Source organism: Cervus canadensis, chromosome 3 (assembly GCF_019320065.1).
Source record: "Cervus canadensis isolate Bull #8, Minnesota chromosome 3, ASM1932006v1, whole genome shotgun sequence".
Taxonomy (NCBI): Eukaryota; Metazoa; Chordata; class Mammalia; order Artiodactyla; family Cervidae; genus Cervus; species Cervus canadensis.
This window is the reverse complement of record NC_057388.1, coordinates 81,810,236-81,834,468: the sequence shown is the minus strand read 5'-3', so window position 1 is coordinate 81,834,468 and position 24,233 is coordinate 81,810,236. Positions and strand designations below refer to the sequence as shown.

The window sequence follows — 24,233 nt, the reverse complement described above, 5'->3', positions numbered from 1 at the left end:
TCCCAGGTGGCTCAGTGGGTAAAGAATCCGCCTGCAATGCAAGAGACGCAGGAGACGTGGGTTTGATCCCTGGGTGGGGAAGATCCCCTGGAAGAGGGCATGGCAACCCACTCCAGTATTCTTGTCTAGAGAATCCCATGGACAGAGGAGCCTGGCTGGCCATAGTCCATAGGGTTGCAAAGAGTCGGACACGGCTGAAGTGACTGAGCACACACACAGGCATGTACCAGTATCTAACTTATTTTCCCATCCTCTTAACTCTTACCCAGACAAGTGGCATGTCCTCTTTTCTGCCTTGTACATTTCAGTCATTAAGAAATAGTCCCCGAAGCTAATTTCATCTCGTCTAAGGGAGTTGCCACAGTGCAGAGTAGTACCATATGAATTATCTGGGGAGCGTTAAAAAAAAATACCAGTGTCCCAGACCCCATCTGCAGCAGTGGGACTTAAGTATCTACATTTTTTAGGCTAGGTGTGTCTACATGTTTTAAAAAGAATCCCCAGGTGATTCGAACATGCAGCCAAGGTTGAAAGCCTCAAGTTGAGTGACGACTTTGCAAGATTTCAGTCTTCATGAATCCCACATTCCTCATTTTAAAATGAAATAATTGGATCAGATGACCTTAACAGTATGTTACAGTTGTATACGATATGAAGACTGGACACATCCTCATGGGAAAAAAATATTCCCACTGGGCCTTCCAGGTGACTCAGTGGTAAAGAATCTGCCTGCCAATGCAGGAGGTGCAAGAGACCTGGGTTTGATCCCTGGGTTGGGAAGATCCTCTGGAGTAGGAAAATGACAACCTGGTCTAGTATTCTTGCCTGGAAAATTCCAGGGACAGAGAAGTCTGGTGGGCTACAGTCCATGAGGTTACAAAGAGCTGGACACGACTAAGCACAATAGCACACACAAAAGTTAAATTATTGAATATTAATCTTCCTGTAATACAGAAGCTTTTTCAGGAAGAGGGATAGTGTTAATAAAATTGTAGATAACTTCTTCCACTCTGAAGTTAAGACTAAATCTTAGAAGTAAAAACCTGTTGATTAAATTGATAGTGCTGTGTATGTACAACCTAAATCTAGTTTTAATCCACTAGAAAATTCAGGTTACATTAGGTTTAAAGGATTAATTAGTAACTTCTAAAAGTATGTCTTCCTCTCCTCCAATGTCAAGACAAGATTATTTAGAATTCAGACTCAGATTAAAGCTCTCAGAAACTAAGGAAACTATTTCAAACATGTGAATATTTAAACATTTTCAAATTTATGTTTTTGATATCTAGAAAATCTGTGATTAAATAACCTCCTTTTTAATCATCAATGGACTACAATTCTTCCTTTGATAAAGGAAAAACTTCTTTTATAAATGTTCTGTGGAAATGTGGAGGTGGAGAATACTAATTAAGTAAGGGGCCAGAAATTGACTCCCTGCTAATTTAGGTGGGAAATGAAACTGACACCAGGAGACCTAGAGGCCAGAAAAGGAAAATCAGATTTCAATAGGGATGGTGAAGTAGATAATTTTTGTGAAATTGGGAAAGAAATAAAAGGGGAAAAAAGTTAGGAAGAAGCGAAAGAACCAGAATAAAAGGTGATTCCTCCTTCCCTCATCTCTCTACAGAATCCATTCTTCCTGCCTCTGAACCTCACACCACTCATCTAGTCTCTGTTATGAATATGTTGAGTATTTTCTACCTTATGTTTTCTTATTATGTACCTGCATGTCCTAAGTTTCTTTCCAATATTGCAAGACTTTGCAATCGCAGTAGTATTTTTTAATTGTACAATCACCTTACAAGAAAACTGGACTAAGGTGGTTTCTTGTGACTTGCAAAAACATGCACTTCATCTGAATAACCTCACTATTGCTAAACAAGAATCACACAGGAGCCAGTGTTGCTCTACTTGTGATCATTCACTCTGTCATCCTCTTCTTTCTTAATCAGCGATAAACAAACCAATCAGATCTTCCTTCTGTGGGAGGCTGATGGCAGGAGGGGGAAAGATGAGGAGAGTGAGAGGGAGATAAAGACAAAGACCATTTCTAGGTCCAAGGCAAGGAAAGAGACATTAAATACTTAAAACCAATTCATCGCCTAGGATAATAAGACTTAGGATGGGGTTGCATCAACACTAGTGGTGAGGATTTGTCAACATACAAATTCCTGGGCTGGCTTTGTGATTAGGAATGCTTTCCTAATCATTTGATTAATCAGATGACTTCTGTACACAAGTCAGATGAGATGAGAATTCCCGTTTGAGAATCACTGACTATGTTACCTAGGTGTGTCTCGTCCTTGCAACTTGAAAGATTTCAATTAACAATCTTTGTGTGCGTGTGCATGGGCTCTGTTTGGGGAAGATTAATGCATTATCTTTATATTGTTATCTTTGTATTGCTATATACACTATTTCTCACCACTCCATGTGAGAGCAATGCCTAACATAGAGTAGGGAAAAGATGGGCTTGTCTCTTAGAGAAAAATACAAGAACTGAGCCACCAGCTCACACTGTGATAAGACAGATTTTATAATCAGAAGGATGTTTGGAAAATGTTGGTTTTTGTGGAACTCACATTATATGAAGAATATGTGGCAGGATTTGGGAGTTTAGCTGCAGTTTCTGAGTCACTGTCTAAAGACCAGCATCGCCTTCAAATTCCCAGCAGCGGTGGCTGGCAGCCAATATTGGGAAGCCTTCTGCTTACTGGGCACTGGGGGACTTTCTAGACTCTGAAATAGGACTAAATTTAATCCAAGAACTCTCAAAATGGAAACAATTAACTCTAGGAGGACTTAATTTACTTAGTTTGGACGAATCACATTTCACAACTATTTCAGTCAAATTGACAGGTGTTTTATATGTGTTTGGAAATACAGAACTAATATAAATCTCTATAGTATACTGGAACAATCTTTTTGGACAGACAGGTTCTAAATCCTGGCTTTACCACTTACCAGTTGTATGGGCTTAGGTGTCCTTGCTAAGTATATGGAAATATGAAGAAGATGAGTTGATAGGCATGGAGGATTTTATTTTTTGGTAAAAAAAAAAAAAGGATGGAAGAAATTGGGGCACTGGTAGAGACAGAAGATAGAGAGGGGAACAGAGGGCAGACAAGTATGTGTTCCCAGCCAGCCCAGGGGACCATTTGTTCTGCTTCTGAATTAACAGCCAGGACAGAGGCAGGATGCTTTTAGGAAACCCATATTCCCACGGAGGGTATTATGTGATAGGTTCTGATGAAGTATCCCCCTTAATGGCTTACAGACAGTAGATATTAAAAGGGAAAGTTTAGTCCAAGAACATGAGCAAACTGATTTCCTAAGCTCATACTATACCCTCCGATAGTCCCCCAGGAACACTGAAGAGGCCTCAATTAAGTGGTCCAAGTGTCACAGTTACACAAATCAGGACTAACAACTAGTGTTAGCATCACTTCTGTGTTCTCCACAGCCTGATGCAAGGCTTGGGAATACTCATGTTCACATTTTACATCATTTTAAGTGTAGGATTTCAAACTAGTTGCCTTCTTGCAGTCTGCATAAGCTCCACTTTCTGACTAAATGACAGAAAAATTAAGTGTGGCTTATGGTGTGGTGGTGGTTTAGTCGCTCAGTCGTGTCCGACTCTTCCGACCCCATAGACTATAGCCCTCCAGGCTCCTCTGTCCATGGGATCCTCCAGGCAAGAATACTGGAGTGGGTTGCCATTTCCTTCTCCAGGGGACCTTCCCAACCCAGGAACAGAACCCGAGTCTCCTGCATTGCAGGCAGATTCTTTACCGACTGAGCTATAAGGGAAGCCGGCTTACGGTATTCAGTGTTAAATTTTACAATCTGGGTAGATGCAAGGAGATAACTAACAGCTTGATGCTGCGTTTGGCTATACCTTTAAAAAAATAATGAAAACTGCACTGTAGGAGTTCATATATTCCAGACTTCTGAAAAGATTGGTTAATTCAGGTTCTCACATAAAATTGACAAAGATGAACGAATCCTAGGCTTTCAAGAAAAAGATCAGTTGTGAGTTGTGTTTCTGATTTCAAAGTTTGCCGCTTTCCCGAGAGGAATAATCCTCTTTTTATTGATAACTCAGGACAACATTAATATCCTGTTTGTGGGTGCTTAATAAAAATAAAATAACGTGTTTTCTGTTTCCTGCCAACGTTGTCAAAAGCATGTGCTGTGACAAATTACAAGATCTATGAGATAGGAAGCAGAACAATATAAAAGCACAGTGTGTCTTGTTCTGTATAAGCATTCGCCTTCCAAAAAATCTTAAATTGGTAAAGCAAAGGACTTACCAAGGAAACCACCATGGAAAACATCTGAACTTGAGTAACAATTCCCTTTTCACTTTAGAATATAATTTTTATAAAATAGTTTCACGTTACACATTAGAGTCTTTTATAGATGAACCATGCAGAGATAGAGGAAAAAAATACATTTAAATGCATAATGTGATTAAATTACTTTCAATTATAAAATCAGAAAACTTCAACTTCCTACTTACATTAACATTTTATGATTTTCTGTGACAAAAATTTCTGATAAATTGTTCTTCAGTGAGAAATGTATAAATGGTCAAGGGTCAGACGTGAGAGATTTCTCCTCTCTACAAAGATCTTCCCTTATTTTTTGGTACAAGCAATTTTAATAACATTGCAAATTCATATGAATCCAAAGTAAATCTGGAAGAAAGAGATTTCTGCAGATAGCTTACCAAAACGACTAACCCTCTCCACTCCATCTATAATTGCTTTGTAGTCCAAATTTTCTTCTATTCCAACCTGTGAAAGAATGACATTCTAAAAATGGTATAAAATACTTGACTAGGTATTCATGTATAGATTAGTGAATTCCAGTTTAAGTATTCCAAAGTAATGTCCTCTAAAGGCACACTTTTTTTTCCACAGCAAAGTAAGAATGAATAAAACACCTGATAACTTCAATTTTTGATTAAGAAAAGAACATTTAAAAATGTTACTATTCACAGGTGCTGCTGTATCACGCTGATGCTTTGCAAATAGGCAAGTCTCCTAGTGTACAAGTGTAGAGGTTGGAAGTGACATTCCTAAGGAATACAAGAGCCCCTCTTTTTTTTTTTTTCAATTAAAAAAACAAAACAAAACCCTTTTTATTTTGTATTGGTGTATAGCCCATTAACAATGTTGTGACAGCTTCAGGTGAACTGTGAAGGGACTCAGCCATACACATACATGTATCCATTCTCCCCCAAGCTTCCCTCCCACCCAGGCTGCCACATAACATAGAGCAGAGTTCCATGTGCATCACGGCAGGTCCTTGTTGGTTATCCATTTTAAACACAGCAGAATGTACATGTTCATTTCGAAATCCCTAACTATCCCCTCCCCCCAACCCCTCCACTGGCAACCATAAGTTCGTTCTCTAAGTCTGAGTAAGAGTCCCCTTTTAAACATACCAGGTAAGGGGTTGTTCTCTTTGAAATGATGACCAGTTATCATTCCACTTGTGAGCCCTTCTATTTGTTAAAAAAATGTGCTTTGATATTCCCCATGATTGAAAAATTAGTGCTAAATCCCTATGTGAAAATATATACACACATATATATATACACATATATATATATATATATACATATGATTACCTCAAATAAAATGGATAAAGCTCTTAACTTCCCTTTTCCTTTAATTGCTTCTTCAAAACTTGAAAATCGGTCTGCATCAAAGCAGTAGATCTGCATCTATAAACATAACATTGATGGCTTTATTACATACAAAGACTTCACAAAAACTTCAGCAAAAAGACAATAAAACAATTAAATAATTTGTCAGTTCAATAAATTCAATTTGAGACATTTTATAAATGATATAATTCTATATTTTATAAATTTTCAAAATATTTTATTAATTACATGTATACAAAGCTACATTTACTATCAATTACCCTTCAACAAAGAACAAAATACAAAGTTAGACAGATCTAGACCTGAAATTACCACTTTGAGATTGAGCAATTTTCAAATGTAATAAATTTATTTTACTCTAATTTTTTTGGCTGTACTTTGAGCGGTTTGCAGGATCTTAGTTCTCCAACCAGGGACTGAACCTTCATGCTTGGCAGTGAAAGTACAAAGTCCTACTCCCTGGACTATCAGGGAATTTCTAAATATAATAAATAATCAGATGCTATTTTAACTATTTTGATGGAATTCTTTCAAATATGGTTTCAATCTTCCTTGAATGGATGTGACTTACTTGATGGTCTGAGTTACCAGTTTTGGATATTACTGTCTTGAGCTCTACTAAGAGTGAAACCCTCAAGGAATCTCTGCTTCTACCTAAAAAATACCTAAATTCCTTATCTGAAGTCTCTCCTCCTGCTGTGAGGTTATGTGTCTGTGTTAGTCTCTCAGTCATGTCTGACCCTGTGATCCCATGGGCTCCCACAGGTTCACCAGGCTCCTCTGTGAAATTCCCCAGGCAAGAATACTGGAGTGGGTAGCCATGTCCTTCTCTAGAGATCTTCCTGACCCAAGGATCGAACCCAGGTCTCCCACACTGCAGGCAGAGTCTTTACTATCTGAGCCACCTTGTCAATTTCTACTTGCAGTCCATACATCTATGATAGCCCTCACTCTCCGATAGGTTGATGTTCCTCGTGTCCTGGACTTGGAAATTAGATAACTCAGCTAGTTTAGAGATGTAACTAGGGGAAGAACAGAACCCTCAGAGATGATCAACGTAAAGTGAGGGCTGTGATCAGAGAAACAGTGGGCGAGCAGCAGAAGAAAGCAGTGACTCCCGTCTTGGGTGGTCACCGAAACCTTTCAGCCACCCTGAAGCATGGATGACTTTAAAGCTGGCAAATGAGAAGGCAGAAGAGAAAAATGTGTGTTCAGGTCAGAGGGCCCAGCTAGGAAAAGCCTACAGGCAAGGAAGTATGAGAAGTGTGGGAAACTGAAAGTGTGTTAGGGTTTCAGCTGAGCACATGTGAGAAGAGAAGAGAGATATGAGACTGGAGAAGCGGGCAGGGGTCACAGCAAGGAGGCGTGTGAGGTAGTCCCAGCAGTCTGGGCTGGAGGGCAATAGAAAGCCCTTGATGGGGGGGCAGGGCTAAGGGGTAGGGGGGGCCAGTGCAAGGGATTAAGACTGGAAAGAAGCTAGCTTCAGGGACTTACACATCCAAGTAAGAGACTAAGATGATTGGAACCTTTTTCTGACCTCACACATCATTTAGGGGCAGAACTGAGGAGGTGATTATGGGATGTGAAAGGCCAGAAAAAAACAGCAAATCAAGGATACCCTCTAGTTTCTCCGCTTGCACAATTATTTTTTAATGTTTCAGTAAATTATTTTATTTGAGAATGACCTAGCTATTCAATAAACTTCCATCACTTAATTTAGCGCAACTCAAGAAACCAAAATCTGGAGAGACAATTTATTATTTTTTATTTTTTCTTGGAGTATAGTTGCTCCTGCTTGCACAATTATATGGTGATTGTTTTAAAAAAATAAACAACAGGGAGTTCCCTGATGGTTCAGTGATTAGGATTCAGGGCTTTCACTGCTGTGGGCTTCAGTTTGATCCCCAGCTGAAGAACCAAGATTCTGCAAAGCACATGGGTTTGGCAAAAAAATAAAAAATAAAAAAATAAATAAGTAAATAAATAAAATAAAACCCATTAATGTTTAAAAATTAAATAAAAAGAAACAACAAACAAATGACATCTCTGAGAGATGATTTGAGGGGCTTCTAAATAAGAAAAATACATGAGGTTGAGTACACAGATTGTGTGCAATTTATTTTACTAAATCATGGTTTGTGTTATTTTTAGGGTTTTCTTGATTTTCACCTTTATTCTAAGGAGTACTGTGAGAGAGCTAAACTCTTAGAATTGAGAATGTTACCTGTTTAATGAGTTGATTTTCATATTTCTGACAGACAAAATTTGATAAATATACTTTTCTTTAAGGATATTTAAGAAATTATAAGCCACATATTTGAATTTATTATCAATAACTGCTTTGAATTATAAAAGTAAAAATACAACTTTAACACAGGCGCTCTAGAAAATATGGGAATTTTAAAGAAGAAAAGGTAATAATGCCATCACCCAGAGAAAATTACAATTAATGTTTTCTTGGTTTCCTTCAATTATTTTTACAATAGCAATAATTCAACCTTTTATTTAATCCTCCTAATAACTTTATAGAGAAGTGTTACTACTATTAGACATCAATTTCACAGATGAGAAACAGAAGCTTAGGGAAATTAAATAATTCATACAATGTCATGTCATATAACTACTAACTAAATGTGAAGTCAATATTCAAGCCTTGTCAGTTTGACTCAGACTCTACTCTCTCTCTACCATTAATTAGTTTCATGCTTTACAAAATTTAGAATAATAACACTGTGTATACTATTTTACCTTCTGCTTTTTAAAAGCATTCACAGCTTATGATGAACCTTTTCTGTTAAATAAATCATTCTAAAACAGGATTTTTACAAGCTCTATAATAATTCATTGTAATGTAATCATTTCCTTTTGTTTCAACTTTTATTATTGTAAATAAGTCTTTGCCTCCAAATTTTTGAGTATGTCCTTAATTATTCTTTAGACTAAATTGCTATAAATTGAAATGTAAGTATTGAGAATAAAACATCTAAAGTTATTGATAAGAACAAGTGAAATGCTTGTTCTTTCAAGCATTTGTTCATTCAAGCACTCCCAGAAAGTCTTACCAATTTATACCTTCTCCAGACCTGTGTGAAAGTTCACATATTTCATTGTATATTACTATGCATTATATTTATTTGCAGATTTTAAATTTGAAACTTTTTCTCACTTTAATTTGAAGTTTCTTGATTTTCTAGGATGTTGATGAAGTTTCCCCCTTTTTTCCCTAATGGGCTATGGGAAGAATTTCATTCATTCATTCATTCACTCATCAATATTTACTAATCATCTATAATATAATGTGACACTCAGCATTACCTGAAAGTGGAAAATCAACTGTAGATCTTATACAGCTCAGACCAGAGAGAAATGCAGATATTAACCAAGTAAACAAAATATAACTGTATAAATTACAGTTACATTACAAAATAATCAAATTATGTGTTAAATGAAATCCCAGTGACTTAGAAAATGAAATAGTAACTAGTGGGACTACTGACTTACCTCTAGTGGAAATTTTTGCCCTTCTAAACTATGTTCTGATCCATCAGATGACATATTGCATTTTCCCCAGTGAAAAGCTATCTTGCTTGCTTTGAACACTGTTTCTGAAACCCCTCCACTGAGACGGTAGTCATTAGTGAGATTAATTTCCACTTGAAAAAAAAAAACAACAACAAATTGACATCTAAGTTTCTGAAAATCAAAATTACAAATTTAAATTTTCTTCTATTAAGGTATATTAAGAACATAATTTATTTGATAAATTAAAAAAACAAGCTACAATTTTGAAAGCTGAACTTGTAACTGCATAATATACTTAATGTATCCTATTGCCACAAGTGTAAAGTAAATCCAAGACCTTAACTGCCATACAACACTTAAAGCCAGAGACAGGTCGGTCACCTACTCATCTGTTTGCTATCCTACGTCTTGTTGTTTGGTGTCCAAAACCCTGCTCCCCAAACACCTCACACGGTGGCGAGGGGACACTTAAAGGGAGAAGGAACAGGAGATTGGAAAGGAAAGGTCTTTTCTCCAACCTTCTCATGTTCCTGTTTCTGTTCCTTATCAAGCTGCTGCTGCTTTTGTCCCATCTCCTTATGTTTCCAAGCATCACCCCAGGCTTCATCAAGCTTCAGAATTTCTGTCCTAGACTGTGGCAAGGAAGGCAGGAGACCTTTTCCTTTTGAAGGGGTTTTAGCCATCTCGTGTTTGAACCCTCGCTGGCAAGTCTCAGAATCTTAAACTCTATTTGAGATCCGTAGCAGATACCATCTACTATCTGTATTTTAGGAGTCATCTGGGGATTAATGATTCTCTTGAGAGTTTAATGCATGACTTCAATGTCTCTCAGTCAGATTTAAATAGTCTTTGTTTCATTAGGCAGAAATCACTTTTGGCATTTGGAACTGAATCCAACATGCTGAGCAGTGTAAAGACTTCTGAGTAAAACATAATTAATTTCTAGGCTGCGTGTTTTTTTTTTTTTTCAGCAGACACCAGCTAGTTCGAGATATACATTTTCATGAATAATAACAATAGCAACAAACAACAACAATAATGGTCAACATTCATTTATCACTTACGACATGACAGGCATTACGTTACTTTACATGTATTAAATATTTGATCTCACACAATGGAAGATGATACCACTACAATCCCTATTCTACAAGATAAGGAAATTGGTCACAGCAAGGTTAAGGAATTTGCTCAAGGTTCCACACTGTGCTTTAAATGGCCAGAATTGAACCTAGGAAGTGTGGCTCTAAAGATCAAGTGCTTGACCACAATCCACTAAGAAAAATGAAGCAGAGATTACATGCTTTACTTCTTTGTAACATCCAGTAAAACTGGTAATTAAAATGTCTAACATTTAGGACAATATACTATTATATATTTAATTAATAATACATTATCAGTTCAGTCGCTCAGTCGTGTCCGACTCTTTGCGACCCCATGAACCGCAGCACGCCAGGCCCTCTTATAACATATAAAATTATTCATTCAACAAATTCTTATTGAGTGCTTATTATTTGTCAAGCACTGATCCAGAAAAATTCATACCTTCACAGGATTTAAATTACCATATTCACACAATTATATTAGCAAAATATGGAAAACAGAGAAAAATATCACATACAATAAAATCACCGCAACACGGCTACTACTATAGTGAATATTTTTGCTAATCTTTTCCCCATGAGTATATTTGCTTTTACATAACTTGTTGATAAACATACAATTTCATTTAAAATATAACATCAGAAAAAAAATGTTCGCTTTTGTAAACTTTTGTTTATTTGTTGCTTACTGGAATTTTTATGACATTATATTTTGTATACTAAGAAAAAAAACTTTATTAGAGAGTGCTTCCTAAGTATAGCATATAATTTAAAACTTTCTATCTAGAAGGACCAATACTTTCTTAAAATTCAATTATAGTAGATTGCTTTTTTCACATCCAAATATTGAACATAACATACAACTGAGTAGAAAAGATCAAATAAAATGCCCAAGAAAAAGAAATTCTGATTGACTAAGTGACTAACCAGTGATAGAGTTTTTAAGCTAATTAGCTATATATTATGTTATCTTTATCAGCTCTTCCTATGGAGGCATCTTTATTGCTATATTACTGGAGAACATTATGACTTTGGCTATTTAATTTTTTGTACACATTTCAAAAGGTCTAAACTTCCAATTTTCTATTTGATTTCTTGTACCTATAGTTTCTATCCAGTTCATACTACATCATTCAAAGAAAAATATAATGGAAATAATCTAAACACACTCTAAGTCTGATAAACATATTAAAATCAGAAATAAAATGCAAGTATTTTACCTGTTTTCCCAGTGTTATGAATGAATGTGTTTTCCAAAGATGTTTTATCCCAATCCTGAAATTTAAGTTTCTTAAGATTCACATTTACTTGTGTAAGATCTTCATCAATATTGATAGGAGACTGTTTGGGGCTATTACATGTTGGATATTTCTTTCCCCAATTTTTTTGATTCAATGCTCCTAGGGGAAAAAATGGCAGTAAGTGTGGTTTTTAAATAATTATGCAAAAGCTAAATTTTATGTTTATAAAGTAGTTAATGTTACATAAAAATAGACACAACATTGGGAAAAACTGAGACATCTTTAAACCAATTCTTAAAAACAATTACAATTGGTCCTCTGTATTCACGGGTTTCACAACTGCAAATTCAACAAACTTCAGAGCAAAAATATTTGGGAAAAAACTCCAGAATGTTCCAAGGAAACTTTAATTTGCCAAGTGCTGACAACTATTTACATAGCATTTACATTGTATATGCAACTGTTTACACAGTTTACAACTGTTTACACATGTGTTTAGTTCAGTTCAGTCCCTCAGTCCTGTCCTACTTGTTGTGACCCCATGGACTGAGCACGCCAGGCCTCCCTGTCCATCACCAACTCCCGGAGTTTACTCAAACTCATGTCCATTGAGTCGGTGATTCTACCCAGCCATCTCATCCTCTGTTGTCCCCTTCTACTCCTGCCTTCAATCTTTCCCAGCATCAGGGTCTTTTCAAACAAGTCAGTTTTTCACATCAGCTGGCCAAAGTATTGGAGTTTCAGCTTCAACATCAGTCCTTCCAATGAACACTCAGGACTGATCTTTAGGATGGACTGGTTGGATCTCCTTGCAGTCCCCGGGAATCTCAAGGGTCTTCTCCAACACCACAGTTCAAAAGCATCAATTCTTCTGTGCTCAGCTTTCTTTATATTTCAACTCTCACATCCATATATGACTACTGGAAAAACCATAGCCTTGACTAGATGGACCTTTGCTGACAAAGTAATGTTTCTGCTTTGTAATATGCTTTCTGGGTTGGTCATAACTTTCCTTCCAAGGAGTAAGCATCTATTAATTTCATGGCTGCAGTCACCATTTGCAGTGATTTTGGGGTTCCCCATAAATAAAGTCTGCCACTGTTTCCACTGTTTCCCCATCTATTTGCCATGAAGTGATGGGACCAGATGCCATGATCTTAGTTTTCTGAATATTGAGCTTTAAGCCAACTTTTTCACTCTCCTCTTTCACTTTCATCAAGAGGCTCTTTAGTTCCTCTTCACTTTCTGCCATAAGGGTGGTGTCATCTGCATATCTGAGGTTATTGATATTTCTCCCAGCAATCTTCATCCCAGCTTGTGCTTCTCCCAGCCCAGCATTTCTTATGATGTACTCTGCACATAAGTTAAAAAAGCAGGGTGACAAGATATAGCCTTGACGTACACCTTTCCCTATTTGGAACCAGTCTTTTGTTCCATGTCTAGTTCTAACTGTTGTTTCATGACCTGCATACAGATTTCTCAAGAGGCTGGTCAGGTGGTCTGGTATTCCCATCTCTTTCACAATTTTCCACAGTTTGTTGTGATCCACACAATCAAAGGCTTTGGCATAGTCAATAAAGCAGAAATAGATGTTGTTTTGGAACTCTCTTGCTTTTTCAGTGATCCAGCAGATGTTGGCAATTTGATCTCTGGTTCCTCTGCCTTTTCTAAAACCAGCTTGAACATTTGGAAGTTCACGGTTCACATATTGTTGAAGCCTGGCTTGGAGAATTTTGAGCATTACTTTACTAGTGTGTGAGATGAGTGCAATTGTGTGGTCGTCTGAACATCCTTTGGCGTTGCCTTTCTTTGGGATTGGCATGAAAACTGATCTTTTCCAGTCCTGTGGCCACTGCTGAGTTTTCCAAATTTGCTAACATATTGAATGCAGCACTTTCACAGCATCATCTTTTAGGACTTGAAATAGCTCAACTGAAATTCCATCACCTCCACTAGCTTTGCTTTTAGTGATGCTTCCTAAGGCCCATTTGACTTCACATTCCAGGAAGTCTGGCTCTAGGTGAGTGATCACACCATTGTGATTATCTGGGACATGAAGATGTTTTTTGTACAGTTCTTCTGTGTATTCTTGCCACCTCTTCTTGATATCTTCTGCTTCTGTTAGTTCCCTACCATTCTATCCTTTCTTGAGCCCATCTTTGCATGAAATGTTCCCTTGGCATCTCTAATTTTCTTGAAGAGATCTCTAGTCTTTCCCATTCTGTTGTTTTCCTCTATTTCTTTGCACTGATCATTGAGGAAGGCTTTCTTATCTCTTCTTGCTATTCTTGGGAACTCTGCATTCAAATGGGTATATCTTTCCTTTCCTCCTTTTTTTTTTTTTTTGCTTCTCTTCTTTTCACAGCTATTTGTAAGGCCTCCTCAGAGAGCCATTTTGTTTTTTTGCCTTTCTTTTTCTTGAGGATGGTCTTGATCCCTGTCTCCTGTACAATGTGTGCCCCATTGTATTAGCTATTATAAATAATCTAGAGATGATCTGAAGACTATGGAAGCATGTATATAGGTGAGATGAAAATAGTATGCCATTTTATATAAGGGACTTGCACATCCACAAATTTTGGTATCTGAAGGAATCCTGGAACAATCCCTCTCTGATATTGAGAAACAACCGGATTCCTAGATTTAGATTCTGGGTTTTAATATGGTACACCATAAGAACAAGAGAAGGGGTCAACAAGACCCTTGTCTAGCCATCACACTCTTACAAATCCACAGAAAATCAATCTATCTTATTGGATGTTAGTCCTCGCCCAGGGTTCCAGATTAAAACATGTCCAGTTGATAGGAGTTAGATTCTGATCTGACTTCCTTAGCACTCTCCACGGGTGAAGGTGGGAGGCTGTAGACTGCGTGTCATCCCAGCCATTGACTGATTTGGCTTAATTTCCATCTGTGTGTGTGTTGTGTATTAATCACTCAGTCGTGTCCGACTCTGCAATCCCATGAACTGTAGCCCACCAGGCTCCTCTGTCCATGAAATTCTCCAGGCAAGAATCCTGGAGTAGATAGTCATTCCGTTCTCCAGGGGATCTTCCTGACCCAGGGGTCAAACCCCAGTCTCCTGCATTGCAGGCAGATTCTTTACCATCTGAGCCATCAGGGAAGCCCAAATTTCCACCTGCTCAGGGTCTCATTTATAAAAATGTAATCATCTGGGCTATCTTTGAAATATCTCTTTCTTTTCCCTTCTCTCTCTTCTTTTTTTCTGGTCATAAAACTTAACAGATTTTATTGTTTACCAAGAAGACAAATAAAACAGGGCTTTCCAGAATTTTGTTTACCGTAAAGTGAATTTTCATCTGTTCCACAGAATGAACAGTCCTCTCAACCAAAATTGCCCTGTAATGCCTTTATTTCAACACTACCTGAAGCCATAAACCATCTCTCATAACCTTACCTCACTGGATATCAACTGAGCTAAGTACCCACGCAGTGCTAAGAATGGGTATGTCTTATTTAATGTTCATTTATTAAAATACATGAAATGTTGCGGATCCAAGTCTCAACCTCTTCTCTGGCTAAACTCTAGCATTCCACAGCCAGTCCATGAAAGAGCAGGTAGCAGCACCATTTTCAGCTTCTTCCTTTCAAATGGTTTTCTTTTTGAACATGAGTATGGGCAAGGCCAAGATTTAAACGATTGATGTTCAGAGAATTTATAAGAAAACATACCATCCATACAACTCTAGTCTTTACCATCTTTCTGGGATAAGGGAATCAGTGAGGATGACTTTCATGCAAGCTGTCATGGTGTGCTAAAGCTCATTTTGCATAATTTAACCCAAGAAAGAAATAATAATTAATCACACCATGGAATTGCCTGCATAGCCTGGAAAAATTAGGCAATTCATCTCCTAGTGAGGCATTCACCAGAATCAATAATAGGTGCTGAAAACTTATTTTGTTTTAAAATCTTAGCTCTAAGCTTAGAGAGTGCTTGAATACAATATGCTTTAAATATGCATAGTGATGCACATCTTGGCTTCTAGGAACAGCTTTAAAGAATTGAGTAATAATACTATGTTAATTTCACTGTAAAGAACATTGGCATGGAGACAAGAAAGCATTGCTTGTTTTACTCATGTCATTGTAAGAGAAACAAGAGAGAGAAACTGCAGTAGGAATCAATAAAGCCCTTCCTATTGCTTTAATTTTTAAAAACAGTACAATAAATTCTGAGCACACTTAGGAAGAGTCTTATAGTTGTGATGCATAGAAACACAAAATTTTAAGTCTCTAGTAACACTGAATATGATTTATAACCTGTTTTGTCCATAATATTCTGTGCTCATCTTTATGTGGATTCTAACTTAGCACATCCAAAACTGAACACTTGATTTCTGCCCTGTAAGTGCCTGCTACGTTCACTGTCATTCCTAAACACAGAAGTCACCCTAGTGCCTCTGTTTCCTCCTCAGTAAGCCCTTTGGGTTCTACCTTCAAAATATTTCCTTATAGGTCATTTCTCATCTCCACTGTTAGCGCCCAAGTCCAAGCTACCCTCATTCCTGGCCTGTAAGTCTTGCTGCTCCACAAGCCGCATCACCATCAACTAGGAGATCGTTAGGAGAGTCAGGTCTCCACTGCAGCCTCACCAAGTCAGAATCTACATTTTTACACAATCTGCAGGAGATTCTTACACACATTAAATTTTGACAAACACTGACTTAGACCTATCCAGTAGTCATGTATGGATGTGAGAGATGGACCATAAAGAAGGCTAAATACTGAAGAATTGATGTTTTCAAACTGTGGTGGTGAAGAATACTCTTAAGAGTCCCTTGGACAACAAGGAGATCAAATCAGTCAGTCTTAAAGATCAGTCCTGAATATTCACTGGAAGGATTAAAGCTGAAGCTGAAGCTCCAATACTTTGGCCACCTGATGAGAAGAGCTGACTCACTGGAAAAAGACCCTGATGCTGGGAAAGATTGAGGGCAGGAGAAGGGGGGCAACAGAGGATGAGATGGTTGGATGGCATCATAGACTCAACGGGCATGAGTTTGAGCAAGCTCTGGGAGACAGTGAAGGACAAGGAAGCCTGGTATGTTGCAGTCCATGGGGTCTCAAAGAGTCAGACATGACTTAGCAACTAAACAACAACAAAGTGACCCAGGTCTACCATGAGATAATACATACAGGTTAAGCTACTAAATTTGTTGTAATTCACTGTGTGGCATAAAAAAACTAATGCAATCTGTAGCAAGTCATCTTTTAAAACACATATTAGATTATGCATAACTCCTTGACTTAGGTCCTTCCAATGCCTTTTCAAATTAGAATATAATATACAGACTCTTTCCCAGGGCTGACAGACCCTGTATGTCACCAGTCACATCCACTCGGATCTCATTTTCTGCCACTCTGTGGTGATGACTCTCTATTCCAGCCATACTGACTCCTTTTCTGTTCCTTAAGCATGAGAAGCCTCAGGGCTTGCCACTTGCTGCCACTCACTCTTTCTGGAATCTTCTGCCCCATTTGTCCGCAAGGCTTCTTTTGATCAGGTCTCTGCCCAAATGTATCTCTTTAGAGAGAGGCTTTCTCTGAACAATCTGTATAAAATACACTTCCTTTGCTCAGCAATTCTCAATCACTTCTCCTTATTTTACTTTTCTTCTCCTAAGTTAGTAATTGGGGCTTCCTAGGTTGCACTACGGAGAAGGCCATGGCACCCCATTCCAGTATTCTTGCCTGGAAAGTCCATGGATGGAGGAGCCTGGTAGGCTGTGGTCCACGGGGTCATGAAGAGTCGGACAGGACTGAGCGACTTCACTTTCACTTTTCACTTTCATGCACTGGAGAAGAAAATGGCAACCCACTCCATTGTTCTTGCCTGGAGAATCCCAGGGATGAGGAAGCCTGGTGGGCTGCCATCTATGGGGTTGCACAGAGTCGGACACAACTGAAGTGACTTAGCATCAGCAGGTTGCGAGTGGTAAAGAATCTGCCTGCCAATGCAGAAGACCTAAGAGATGTGGGTTCAATCCCTGGGTGGGGAAGATTGCCAGGAGAAAGGCATGGCAACCCACTCCAGTATTCTTGCCTGGAGAATCCCATGGACAGAGGAGTTTGATGGGCTATAATAGTTCATGGGGTCACAAAGAGTCAGACATCACTGAAGCAACAGCACAGCACAAGATACTAATTATGTTCATTTATTTGTTTCCACAATCTAGCATCTAGAGAAAAGCCTGGCACGTGGTAGGTATTCAATAAATGTTTGTTGAATGACCGAATCAGACAAAAAAATGTTAAATGTCTTTTGTTTTATTAGTATGAGCTCACAGGGGTCTAACACAGGATGACAATAAGAGAAAAAGAAAGAAAGAAAACTGACCAACTAAAGATCATTTCTAAATTCAACTGCAGGCCACATCTACCTGTCTGTTATATGACAATTTTGTTGAGCAGTCCCCACTAAACTTCTGCTAAAGGATCTCAAGAAAGATCTGATGTCCAAACTGTGCGCTGTCTGACAGTAAATGATCCTGAGTCACTGGATTACGTTTGAAGTGTACCAAATGACTATACTGAGTATGGACTCAATTTAAATCACCTACTAGCTCATCATGCCAACTATAGCATAGGTTCCGGAAGCCTCCTTAATTTCTGTGATTAAAAGACAAAAGAGCTAGAATAGGGAAAAGAAATTTTTCAGTGAAAATGCTGTAAAACAGAAAAAGTCCAAAAATATAAGCCCTTGATATTCTTTTTGCAATGGACTCTGAAAAAAGGATGTTTCAGATACTCATAAGTAGAAATCCAGGGAAAGAAAACTGTGTTAAAATTGTGCACAAGGATGAAATATAAATCAAAGAAGCATTAAATACACTTTAGCTGTTTTGATAATGAAGCAATATTTAACCCTATGCTTAAATATTATTTTTAAAAGTCCCAAATTAATGTTTTTAATTTTGCAGTTGGAGACCGCAGTCCATGTAGTAATTAAAGCCAGGATGATGTATCCAAGAAAGCAGGTGTACAGAATTCATTAGAACTATACCGTATCACTTGAGTGTTATTAACAAATGTTGTGAAGGAAGAAATTAGGATATGCATTGTCATTGCAGCAGAAGATTAGCAAGGTGATTTACCATCAGGAGGACTGCAGACTACTAAATGACAGCTCTGGAGAATTAAAATAAATTATTCATTCACATAGTCGTCCATTCTTTCATGCATTTATTGACTCACCTGAATGAGTACCACCCCTATGAATTTCCTGCGCTCACCTCTATTGGAGCACTTCGCAGATTATATGTTTGTCAACCTATCTATTACATCTATATCTTATTGCCAAACTCTGGGTCTGGCACATGGTAGACACAGATTAAGTGCTTGGGCAATAAAGTTTAAACACCAAGCGAATATATCCAGTATTTACATCCTGTGCACTCTTGACTCCAAGCAGAATGGAAAGCAGTTGTAGGCTCTGTAGGAAATATGCATGAGTTCAAGTTTGTCTGATCCTTGTTTATTTTTGCATTTCAGAAGGTTGGGAGTGTGTTCAATAAAAAATAAGACAAGTGCATAAAGGAGTAGACAGGATGAAAGAAGGTAAACATGGTTATCAAAGCACGCCATGCAGGTTTTGAGGGATGGACAGAATCCAGAAGGCAGAGGGCAACTGAGAGCATGTCTGGTTGGGTGATGAGCCTGAGCAAACTCACTGTGGGAGAAAAGTGCAGGCAATGCTCAGAGAGAAGTGAGCAGGAGTGAATGCCTCTCCTCCTACCGAGGGAGACAGAAAGGCAGGCTGTGGTCAGATGTAGTTAGAGAGGCCAGTGGGAGGCACTGAGGCTTCGGAACGCTAAGGAGCTCACTGCTGCCTCATCAGGGAGGCTGAACTGGCCGGAACGCAGGATGAGCAGGGAGAGGGAGGCTGCATAATACGTGGACACTTCCACTGGCATCTTCTATGTGTCTTCATCTGATTTGATAAAGTTAGTTGCTCAGTCATGTCCAACTCTTTGCAACCCCATGGACGTGTAGCCCGCCAGGCTCCCCTGTCCATGGAATTTTCCAGGCAAGAATACCAGAATGGATTGCCATTTCCTTCTCCAGGGGATCTTCCTGGTCCAGGAATTGAACCCAGGTCTCCAGCATTGCAGGCAGACTCTACTGTCCAAGCCACCAGCGAAGCCCAATCCCAGTGCAATGGACTGAATGTGTAAGCACCTCCAGAATTCATATGTTAGAATCCTAATCCCCACGTGATAGCATTTGGAGGTGGGGCCTTTAGGAGGCGATTAGGTCATAAGGGCTCTGGCTGACATCCAGGATTAGTGCCCTTATTAAAGAGACCCCAGAGAGATCCCTCACCCCTTCTAAATGTGAGGTTACAGTGAAAAAACAGTGATCTAAGAAGCAGCCCTCACTAGACACAAAGTCTGCTGGCGCCTTGATCTTAGACTTTCAGTTCTTCAGAAGTGTGACAAATCAACTTCTGCTGTTTATAAGCCACCAGTCTGTGGTATTTTGCTGCAGAAGCCTGGATGGCTGAGATAGCCTGTATCTATTTGGAATAGAGTATGCTTCTGTTTCTTGCTCATACTGTAATTTCACAGCACCTTTCTTAGAACCTGGCACTTAAGGCCTAAATAAATATTTCCTGAATGAACAAATAGTTCAATAAAACATCTACAGCTACCTGTACTTCAATATCTTTGAACTACATACCTTGTAAATAGGAACACATTCTAAAAATCATTCTGTGTAGGGAAGTATTTATTACTCCATCAGTCTCCAACATAAAAATATCAACTGGGGAAAACGAGAGTTTAAAATAAAGAAGGGTGAGTAAAATACCAATGCAGATTTTTAATATTTGAAAAGTGAGAAAATGATAAAGATGAGAACCAAAGGAAAAAAATCATTGTTCCCCTCTTTTTCACATGATTCTTGCGTCTAACCTTTCAGTATCAGAAAAATGAATACAATAATTAAAATATAGTATATAAGGCATTCAGCAAATATCCACTGAAATTCATATAAACATGATTTAAAATCCCAACGTTTATTTCTTTTCAAGGTTACCATAAATTACTGATATTTAACAAGATTTGAATAACAGAAGACTTGGAACTGATTCTTTAAAAATCAAGATATTGTTAAGAAAAGCATACACTGCTTTTAATCTTAATGGATTTCTTGTCTAGTCCAGGTTTTGATGTAAGAAAACAGTTGTGTCTGTACATATTTACATGTAAAATATTATTAAGAGGCAAATATAAATGTAATATTAAAATGTAGACTACAGTACTGATTGTGGCATTAATCCAAGTAACTGCTTTGAATAAACTCCTCTCAAGATTCCATATGCCATAAATCAAAGCTTTATAAAGTACACTGAACTTGCTTCATAGGTACTAACAAATACACCAAAAGCTAAATGTATAACTCACTGAAATAGCACAAAGCTATCAGCAGTGAGATGTCATAGATTCAAATTTCAGTTTACGTACATACAGAAATGAAGTAAATCAGTGTTACTTTCAATAAAACTATTGCATATAACTGTACTCCAGAAAAATGGATAAATATATTTAGGTATTTAAACACTTTTCAGATGACATAATCAGCTGCTTTAGAAAGTGGGCTTCCTCAAAGATAAGAAAATAAACTCCCAAAGTACTGAGTAACAGTCATAGAGTAATTTCATGTCACACCAGTAAATGTCTTAACATAATTTGAATGCAAAGGAAGAAAGATGTCCGAGGTAACTTTCCACGTTGAGAACAAGAACAAGGATGTATTTTTATAAGCACAAATCGGCATGCCAGCTTATGGTTTTGGTTAAAGAGAGGTTTCCGGAGCTAGAGAGATCAAAGCAGTTGGCAAATATAAATTATGGTTGCTATTAAAAATGTGCTGAAAGCAGATAAAATGCAAACAATTTCAGCATGACACGTTGTTTAGTCAAGATGGTATTTTCCATTATTATCTGCCCTAATGGGATGCTGACATTAGGGCAGCAGAGAAGCTTTGCAAGCCTGGCAGATACATCCAACTGACAGAGGGTTACAAATGTCAGGGAAGGTAGTTATCAATTTATACAGGAAAAGGCTAGCACAAGATTTCCTTAAGAACTATGGTATCAAAGAAGATTATCAACTAAAGTCCAGTATAAATAAACAGAGGTAGTGATTAGAAATTTACTTCCAAGTTACTGTCTAAAATTTTATGACTTTTTCTTTTTTAGAAGAGAAAAGCAAAGAAGAAAAGGAAAGATATACCCATTTGAATGCAGACTTCCAAAGTATATAAAGGAGAGATAAGAAAGCCTTCCTCAATGATCAGTGCAAAGAAATAGAGAAAAACAATAGAATGGGAACGACTAGAGATCTCTTCGAGAAAATCATAGATACCAAGGGAACATTTCATGCAAAGATGGGCTCAATAAGGACAGATGGTAGGGAACTAACAGAAGCAGAAGATATCAAGAAGAGGTGGCAAGAATACACAGAAGAACTGTACAAAAAACATCTTCATGACCCAGATAATCATGATGGTGTGATCACTCACCTAGAGCCAAACATCCTAGAATGTGAAGTCAAGGGGGCTTAGGAAGCATCACTAAGAACAAAGCCAGCAGAGGTGATGGAATTCCAGTTGAGCTATTTCAAGTCCAAGATGATGCTGTGAAAGTGCTGCACTCAATATGTCAGCAAACTTGGAAAACTCAGCAGTGGCCACAGGACTGGAAAAGCTCAGTTTTCATTCCAATCCCAAAGAAAGGCAACGCCAAAGGATGTTCAGACGACCACACAATTGCACTCATCTCACACACTAGTAAAGTAATGCTCAAAATTCTCCAAGCCAGGCTTCAACAATACGTGAACCGTGAACTTCCAAATGTTCAAGCTGGTTTTAGAAAAGGCAGAGGAACCAGAGATCAAATTGCCAACATCTGCTGGATCACTGAAAAAGCAAGAGAGTTCCAGAAAAACATCTATTTCTGCTTTATTGACTATGCCAAAGCCTTTGACTGTGTGGATCACAACAAACTGTGGAAGATTCTGAAAGAGATGGGAATACCAGACCACCTGACTTGCCTCCTGAGAAACCTGTATGCAGGTCAGGAAGCAACAGTTAGAACTGGACATGGAACAACAACAGACTGGTTCCAAACAGGAAAAGGGGTACATCAAGGCTGTATCTTGTCACCCTGCTTATTTAACTTATGTGCAGAGTACATCATGAGAAATGCTGGGCTGGATGAAGCACAAGCTGGAATGAAGATTGCCAGCAGAAATATCAATAACCTCAGATAAGCAGATGACACCACCCTTACGGCAGAAAGCGAAGAACTGAAGAGCCTCTTGATGAAAGTGAAAGAGGAGAGTGAAAAAGTTGGCCTAAAGCTCAACATTCCAAAAACTAAGATCATGGCAACTGGTCCCATCACTTCATGGCAAATAGATGGGGAAACAATGGAAACAGTGGCTGACTTTATTTTTGGGGGCTCCAAAATCACTGCAGATGGTGATTGCAGCCGTGAAATTAATAGACGCTTACTCCTTGAAAGGAAAGTTATGATCAACCCAGAAAGCATATTACAAAGCAGAGACATTACTTTGTCAACAAAGGTCCATCTAGTCAAGGCTATGGTTTTTCCAGTAGTTATGTACGGATGTGAGAATTGGACTATAAAGAAAGCTGAGCACCGAAGAATTGATGCTTTTGAACTGCGGTGTTAGAGAAGACTTTTGAGATTCCCGTGGACTGCAAGGAGATCCAAATTCTAAAGGAGATCAGTCCAGAGTGTTCATTGGAAGGACTGATGCTGAAGCTGAAACTCCAATACCTTGGCCACCTGATGCGAAGAACTGACTCATTGGAAAAGACCCTAATGCTGTGAAAGATAGAAGACAGAAGGAGAAGGGGACGGACAACAGAGGATAAGATGGTTGGATGGAATCACCGACACAATGGACATGAGTTTGGGTAAACTGGGAGTTGGTGATGGACAGGGAGGTCTGTTGTGCTGCAGTCCATGGGGTCGCAAAGAGTTGGACACAACTGAGAGACTGAACTGAACTGAATAGCCAAATAACAGTGTTGTGATAATTTCAGGTGAGCAGTGAAGAGATTCAGTCATATATAAACATGTATCCATTCTCCCCCAAACCCCCCTCCCATCCAGGCTGTCACATAACATTGAGCCGAGTTCCCTGTAGTAGGACCTTGTTGGTTATCCATTTTAAATATAGCAGTGTGTACATGTCAACTTTACCAACTTGGAAAAATCTGAGATAAACAAACAAAAGCATCAGATAATAATAACAATAAAAATTACTGCTCTAAAATGTAATAATGGCTCAGTGGTAAAGAATCTACCTGCAATGCAGGAGACAAAGGAATCGCAAGTTCAATCCCTTGGTCAGGAAGATCCCCTGGAGGAGGCAATGGCAGCCCACTCCGGTATTCTTGCCTGGAAAATCCCATGGACAGAGGAGTTTGGCGGGCTATAGTCCATAGGGTTGCAATGAGTAGGACATGACAGCACATACACATGCACAATGTAATAAACAACTTAAGTTTTTCCAGACCACAGAAAAAAAATAAAAACACAAGATGAAGAAGATCTAAGGACAATGACACAGTAGAATATTATTACTCTGAAGGTAAGTAATCACAACCTGATAATATGTGGTGGGTATAAAT

The 24,233-nt window shown here is 38.3% G+C and overlaps 1 protein-coding gene across 4 annotated transcripts in view; it reads right to left on the bottom strand.

Annotated features, from left to right (window-relative positions):
• The window catches only part of PTPRZ1 (protein tyrosine phosphatase receptor type Z1), a 193,264-nt gene that overhangs the window by 77,765 nt on the left and 91,266 nt on the right, over positions 1-24,233 (bottom strand). For all 4 annotated transcript variants that reach the window (XM_043463568.1, XM_043463569.1, XM_043463570.1 and 1 more), the window contains exons 3-6: positions 11,523-11,702; positions 9,179-9,330; positions 5,639-5,734; positions 4,733-4,799 (exon numbers count right to left, since the gene is read on the bottom strand). In XM_043463568.1, coding sequence (XP_043319503.1) covers positions 4,733-4,799; positions 5,639-5,734; positions 9,179-9,330; positions 11,523-11,702 — 495 coding nt within the window. The remainder of the gene's footprint in view (positions 1-4,732; positions 4,800-5,638; positions 5,735-9,178; positions 9,331-11,522; positions 11,703-24,233) is intronic.